The sequence below is a fragment of the Perca flavescens genome, chromosome 19 (genome assembly GCF_004354835.1).
Source record: "Perca flavescens isolate YP-PL-M2 chromosome 19, PFLA_1.0, whole genome shotgun sequence".
Taxonomy (NCBI): Eukaryota; Metazoa; Chordata; class Actinopteri; order Perciformes; family Percidae; genus Perca; species Perca flavescens.
Genome location: NC_041349.1, coordinates 26398671 through 26406113, shown reverse-complemented (window position 1 = coordinate 26406113; position 7443 = coordinate 26398671). Strand labels below are relative to the sequence as shown.

Sequence of the window (7443 nt, the reverse complement as noted above, 5' to 3'; positions counted from 1 at the left end):
CTCATTTAACTGCTGGAGCAGTTATGGTCCAATGGGCTAAGCTAACCTAGGCTCGTAACACAAAGGCACACCGATACTAGAGGCTAAGGTAGCTCAAAACATTAATCCCCCTGTCTAAGTGCATATAAGAAATCTGTTTCTTCGCAATTAAAAAGAAGAACTATTAGCTTTTTCAGGTTCATATTTGTATTTTGTGTTTGTATTAGGACATGTTTATATGCTTTGATGTTCAAAAAACTCCATATTTCTCATACTGCCAATGGGTGCTGCTCCTGTATTCACCCTCCGTCTCTTCAAGCCCCCCTCCTGAAAAAGCCCAGCCTGCTCTGATTGGCCAGCATGTTTTCTGGAATCTCCGCTCTACTTTTCAGCTGGAGCTAGTGCAACAGAGTGTGTGTGTGTGTGTGTGTGTGTGTGTGTATATATATATATATATATATATATATATATATATATATATATATATATATATATATATATATATATATATATATATATATATATATATATATATATATATATATATATATATATCAGGACTTTGTAAATTTGTGAAAAATCACAAATAAAGGCTTCTAAAACAAATACTACACAACCAGACATGTCCCAGCAGTAATGTGACCCAAAATTGAGGAGAAATGTCCAACATTGGCCTCCAAGATTGCAGCTATTTGGCATTAGCATGCAGTTACTTAACAGTTAGCAGTATGCTAACGTTGGATTGTAGTGGAACAAAGCAGCACTTTCTACCATCAATAGCAGAACTCTCTACAGTAAGAATCAAAATCAAAGATAAAAGGCTTTTAAACCAAATACAGCTAACCCCAAATATCGTGGTGTTGTGTCTTACAGCATACTATAATATTTCACCGGTAATAAGACCGAAATAATATTTAAATAAAGAAATGAATACCATGATAACATCTAAATAAATGTTGGTAGATGTGTGGTTATAGTTTTTTTTTTTAAATAACAAACGAGACCGAAAAAGAGCATGCTTAATGTGTGATGGAGGAAGAGGCAGAAAGGACACGGATGGCTGCCAGACTTCTTTATAGGGCGAGAGAAATGGTGTGATGGTGTGTGGAGGGAGGAGTGAGTGATTAACCTCACTTGTTTGACAGGAAGAGACAGCACAGTGTGGTCTGAGAACAACTGAGGTAAAGATCATGAGGTGTCTGAAGTCAACACTCACAGGAAGCAGTGATACTAGCTTACTTGTTTGAGAACATTAAACTGCTATATTTAGACTTCAACATCTGCAAAGAGGCCTGATGCAACTACTACTACTAAAACCGACCATGATGGCGGCTCGTTTGTTTCTGAAAACATTTTATTCAACGAAATAGGCTGTGATTAATCTGTCTTCATTTCAGATCAGCAACGGTCAGTTTGAAAATATTAAAATTTTTGAGAGGCATTTGCATGAAGTAGCCTGAATTCAAATTTTATGCAAATGAGGAGTGGGCAAATCAACGCCCCGGTTCTTCAAAGTCCCTGCGACGTTACCAGAATACATTGCACTGCTGCTCCTGTTAAAAATGAATGGGACCAACTGTGACGCAGTACATTCCAGGACTGAGAAGAGGCTCTCCGCTCCACTAAAAACACGCACCATGTCTATTCTTCATTAGAGTCGCTGGCCGTTTGACAGCCGGGGCAAAAAGTGAAAGGATGAGAAAATACAGTCAAGTTACCAAAAGGAATCCTAATAACATATGTGTCCTCCACTTTCAGTGAGTCGGGCAGCAAGACCCTCCACTTCTGAGACTCTGTGTGGTATGGCGCGTAGCAGAGAAGGGACAAAACCGCAGTGCAGCCGAAATGCGCCACTTCTGTGTCTGGTGGAATAGTTGAGATCAGGCTGTTCTCATGAACTATTCATACATATGGTCATGAAAAGTAATGCACTGTAACTCAAATGTATTACACGTATTTATTGCTGTTTGCACCACATTGACTGCTACTGTATAAGGGTGCTTTGGTCTGCATAGGGTGGAGGTCAGAGTGTATGGGGTGGGGGGGGGGTCATAAAATACAGGGCTTTCAAGCAGGGGAGCAGAGTTCTTGTCCTGGGAGAAGTTAAGGGGAAAGCACCTTAACCATAAATTTAACTGTAAAGTCCACTAAACTTCGAGTCAATAAGTTAACGGGAAAACAAGACTTTCACCCAGGAATTGTATTCGTGTCCCGGGAGTATTACATAATGGGCCCTGTGTTTTAACCAGAGATGGGTAGAGTAGCCAAAAATTGTATTCAAGTAAAAGTACTGTTACTTCAGAATAATATGACTCAAGTAAAAGTAAAAAGTAGTACTCAAAATAATTACTTGAGTAAGAGTAAAAAAGTATTTGGTGAAAAATCTACTCAAGTACTGAGTAACTGTAACTGTAGCATTTAATCAGATGGACAAAAATACAAAATCATATTTAGGAAAATTATGGTTCATCCAATCAATTAAATACATTTAAATTAATTACAAAATAGCTTAAATTAAAATAATCCAGGTAAATTCAAGTACTTAAAAAATAAAATCAATAAAATACATAACAAATAAGCACAAGTAATACAAATTTCCAAACCAAGATCTGACCATAATTACACTTGTGCTTTCCATAAACTGTCGTTGCTTTAACCTATTATTTCAGTTGCAACCCTGGCAGTGGGAAGAGACCGTGAGAGCAAATAAAAAATATAAAAAACATAATTCAAACCAATGTGCGCATTTGCGACACATGGCTCAAGAAGCCGATATGCAATTCCCTCCCATTAAAATATATAGGCTATATTTCATAAAAATACCCATGTTTACAGGGTTGTTGGTCTCTAAAATAAATGTAAATGTTTTAACTTTTATGAGCGCACCCCTCTCTCTCTCTGCACCGAGCTCCGCCTGATCTTTAAGAATGGTGACGCAGTTATCAATCGACCTATTGATTGGTCAGTAGGCGGTGCTTTTACACCGGTTGATCTCTGATCTCCAACTTAACCTGCTCCCGACCAGGTTAGGTGTTCAGCATGAGTTACCACGGCGACTGAACCCGATAACAACTGATCCACCTTCGTAGTACAGAAAATACTGGGTTGAGCCTTAAGTTAGCTTGTTAACGCCAAATCATGCTTCGTAGTATAGGACTCTGGTCGGGAGCATGTTAAGTTGGAGATCAGAGATCAACTGGTGTAAAAGCACGCCTACTGACCAATCAATACTCGATTGATAACAGAGTCACCTTTCTTAGAAGATCAGGTGAAGCTCGGTGCGCGGCGAGAGAGAGGGGGAGAGAGAAAAAGAGAGGGGTGTGCTCATACAAAAAACATTTAGTGACCGACAGCCCCGTTAACATTCCCTGATGGCTATATTTGCCGTGTGTAATGCGCACAGCAGTTTGAATTATGTTTTTTATATTTTTTATATTTTTTATTTGCTCTCACGATCGCTTCCACTGCCAGGGTTGCAACTGAAATAAAAGGCTAAAGCAACGGCAGTTTATGGAAAGTGTAATTATGGTCAGATCTTGTGCCTGACTGAGAAGTGATATTGATAAGAGTTGTGTGCATCTACAGCGTCTGCTATTTTTTTTTGCCAGCTGTCCTGTTTTAGGAAGCAGCGACTGTATTGCGTTTTGCCTGTAAAACAGTGTCTGTGTCCTTCGTATTTATGTAGAATTATAGTTTGCTCTTCTTATGTAAAATATGTGGCTATTAATCATGTTTTGCAAACATCACCTCTTTTGTGAACACGCGCCGCTGGATTGGGAAACCCTGGGTTGATTAAACTAGTTAACCACAGTCATGACAGCTTGCGGGACCACGGTGGTTAGGTTAGGTGAAGCCGGGTAACTGAAAGAGATCCAGGGCATGTTGATCTGGCCTCTGGCGTGTTCCTCCTCGTCTGTGTCTGCATTGCCGACGGCTGATTCTGACATTGCCATTTTTGTTTTGCTGCGACTGTAAGCTAACCCGTCCCGCCCCGAGACTGCACAACTACGTTTGATTGGTGAAACACAGTCACGTGGTAGAGCCTTTAGCGGAAGTCTCTCGCTCTCTGTCAACATAAAACATTAAAATGAGGCGTACGCGGGGGGATATAAACAATGACGCGTAGAATACCAAAGAGGTAAAAAGAAAAGTAACGAGCTCATTGTAGCCTAATGTAGCGGAGTAAGAGTACAGTTTCTTCTTCACAAATCTACTCAAGTAAAAGTAAAAAGTATAGAGATTTAAAACTACTCCTAGAAGTATCATTTTTCAAAAACGTACTCAAGTAAATGTAATAGAGTAAATGTAACTAGTTACTACCAACCTCTGGTTTTAACCCAAACCACAAATCTTTTTTCGAATCTTAACTAGGCATTTAGGGGTCTTAAGTTAACTGTCGTCACAGCGTGACGCCCACCTTTTGTCGGCAAAACTTGACTGCAACAGCCTTTGAAAGGACCGGCACCTCGTGGTGCTCTGTACCCAGCTCAAGGTCACTTTTTCTCAGCTAAATTTAACTGTAAAAGACCGCTAAACTTAACTTTCACGTGACCGGTAGTCACGGAACCAGTCAGCATTTGCTATAATTTCGTAGGATATCATAGGAATTGCTGTGCATCAACTTTTGTAATTATATCATACAAACCCATTTATGAAAATGCGTTGAGGTAATTCAGTCTGTAATAAAGTGGTGGGCCAATTAACCGACCAATCACCATCACTCTATTAAAAACACATCCCCTTGTCAAGATTCCACTTCCATTACTACGAATTGTAACTGAATTTTCTGAAAATGTGTGCACATTCCCATCCACTAATGCTAATATTAGTGAACGGGGATATATTCATTGATCATTGCAGATTAAAAGAGTGCCAATCAAATCCCGACATTTCTAATGAGTGATGTTTAAGTCCCATACTTGATGCACATGATTCAACATATGTGGAGAATGGTACAGAAATCTAAAAAAGGCATGTTGGACAGATTTGTGCATCAACAGGAAAACTCCATTTAAACACAAAGATGCAGAGTGAATGAACCCTTTGCCAACATTATTATATAGGAGCAGGTCTCTGGTAGAAGATCATAACTTGACTCATGAAAACCCAAACACTATCCAGAGATTGCAGCATGCACCAAATGACAAAGATATAACGTGTTATCATAAGTCTGAGAACCAAACGTTCTGAGCTTAATTATGTGCAAAGGCATTGCATTGAGAGGTCGCTGTGAGCGGAAAGATGGAAAAAAAAGGCTCCCCACCTAGAAGAGCTCAGCGGTACAAACTATTTTTGCAGTGAAACTTTTAAACACAGAATGAGGAACTTCACCTTGATAACAGCTTTACTTCTACATCCTACTTCTACATCAGCTTTACTTCTACATCCTTTACTTCAGCATCAGTAAGTACTGATACTTGATTATTCTCGGCATTAAATCATGTGACATTGCACCAGAATTTCAACTTTCAAAATTAGAACTGAATTATTGTTGCATTTATATAGTAAGTGCTGCATTATACACTCCGGGATGAATCTCTTTCTGTCTCTGCTGTTTGTTTCAGGCTGGATCTCTGTCTCAGCTTCTGAGTCTCACACTGTGGAGGTCCAGTCTGGTGGAGACGTCACTCTGATGTGCGCCAACATTTCCAGGACTCCAACTACAACAGAATGGTTCAGAGTGATCAACAGAACCAAGCCCAGCTGTGTCTCCTCTATGTACACGTCTAATAGCAATGCTTCCTTCTGTGATGGATTTCAAAATGGATTTGAGATGAGCTACAACATCTCTACTGTCTTTCTTCAAATCAAGAGAGTGGATTTATCTGACTCTGGACTGTATTTCTGTGGGTTTTACATAGAAGGAAATACAGTCATTGGCAATGTAACATATCTAAAAGTCCAAGGTAAGATTGTAATTAAGCCTCAAATATCTGTTTCCATCATATTTACAGTTTCTCACATTTATTGTCACAGTCATATGAAAACAGCATAAAGACAAACAAGAAACCAATATGTGTCAAATTTAAGTTATACCGTTTATGTTTTAAAGGTAACCGTGAATCTGATTTTGGAGTGGATTTAAATACTGAAAGTAAGGTTCTCCTTTTTTACTGTGCAAGTTACCACAGAGTCACACAATCATTTAAATCTTAACCATCTCTTCTAAAAACAGACTAATTCTGTCATTTGTCTTGTAGAGGAGTCTGATGGAATGACAAACGTCATGAGTGTGTTCCTGGGTTTTCTGACTGTTTTCCTCACTATAGTAGTCATTGTTCTGACTGTTAAAATCAGGAAACTTCAGACAGGTACAGCTGATTTATAATTTGATGCACATGATGGATAAATCCAAAACAAAAGTATACGGTCAGTAAAAATGAACTAATTAAACTTTTGTAATTTTTCCCTTTAGCTGTGAATGAAAATCTGCAGCCAGAAAGAAACAAGGTGAACCGAGCATTAACTTATATAAACTGTGTTATGGTTTTAAAGACATAACCGTAGTATGCAGCAATTTCAGTTATGTTAATGAGTGTTTTTCATATCTGACAATGTGGCCCATGTCTAAATGGGGATTGAGCAACCTTGGTTTCAATCATTAAACAGTTTTTTGTATTTTTAATGTGTAACAGCTGGGATTTTATTCAAAATCATTTTTATGGTTAGCTAAACTGGGGTTAACAATTATTGTTAATAATTCCTTTGTGTGATTCAATGTGTGACTCTGAATACTTTACAGGATCTGGTCTCCGATGAACTGAACTACGCAGCTCTAAATTTCCAGGTGAAACCCAAAAGAAGCTGCAGGCCTGCATCAGAGAGAGAACTGGAGACACATGTTGTGTATGCTGCCACCAGATAGACACAGGAAACATCTGGAACTGCAGCTCAGAGTGACACTGATGCTTAATTATGTTAAAGGAACACGCCGACTTATTGGGAATTTAGCTTATTCACCGTAACCCCCAGAGTTAGACGATACATACCCTTCTCATCTCCGTGCGTGCTGTAAGGCTGTCTGATGGTTCCAGCGGCATCAGGCCAGCACAGAACATGCAGGTGAAGGTTTCCAGCAATCCTACTGCTCCGAATAAGTGACAAAATAACTCCCAACATGTTCCTATTTACATGTGATTTATAGAGTCACAGCGTGTACAAAAAACAACGTAGCATGAGACACAGCCGTCTAACTGTAAACAAACCAGGAACTGTATTCTCAGGCGGAAGAATATAGTACTTGGGCGGAGTCATATGCTCGCAACAAGCCTGTCTGAGAATATAGTTCCCGGTTTGTTTACCGTTAGAAGATGGTTGGGTCTCATGTTACGTTGTTTTTTGTACACTCTGTGACTCTACAAATCACAACATGTAAATTTGAACATGTTGGCGTTATTTTGTCACTTTCATCACAATTCGGAGCAGTAGGCTAGTTGGAACCAGTTACCTGCAGTATCTGTGCTG

The 7443-nt window shown here is 39.2% G+C and overlaps 1 protein-coding gene across 1 annotated transcript; it reads left to right on the top strand.

Moving 5' to 3' along the window:
- Positions 1-5296: 5296 nt before the first annotated feature.
- On the top strand, positions 5297-6844 carry LOC114574011 (uncharacterized). Its single transcript, XM_028606290.1, has 6 exons — positions 5297-5343; positions 5545-5885; positions 6032-6078; positions 6182-6290; positions 6395-6459; positions 6722-6844. The coding sequence occupies exons 1-6, from the start codon at positions 5297-5299 to the stop codon at positions 6842-6844; spliced, it is 732 nt and encodes a 243-aa protein (XP_028462091.1).
- Positions 6845-7443: the final 599 nt, after the last annotated feature.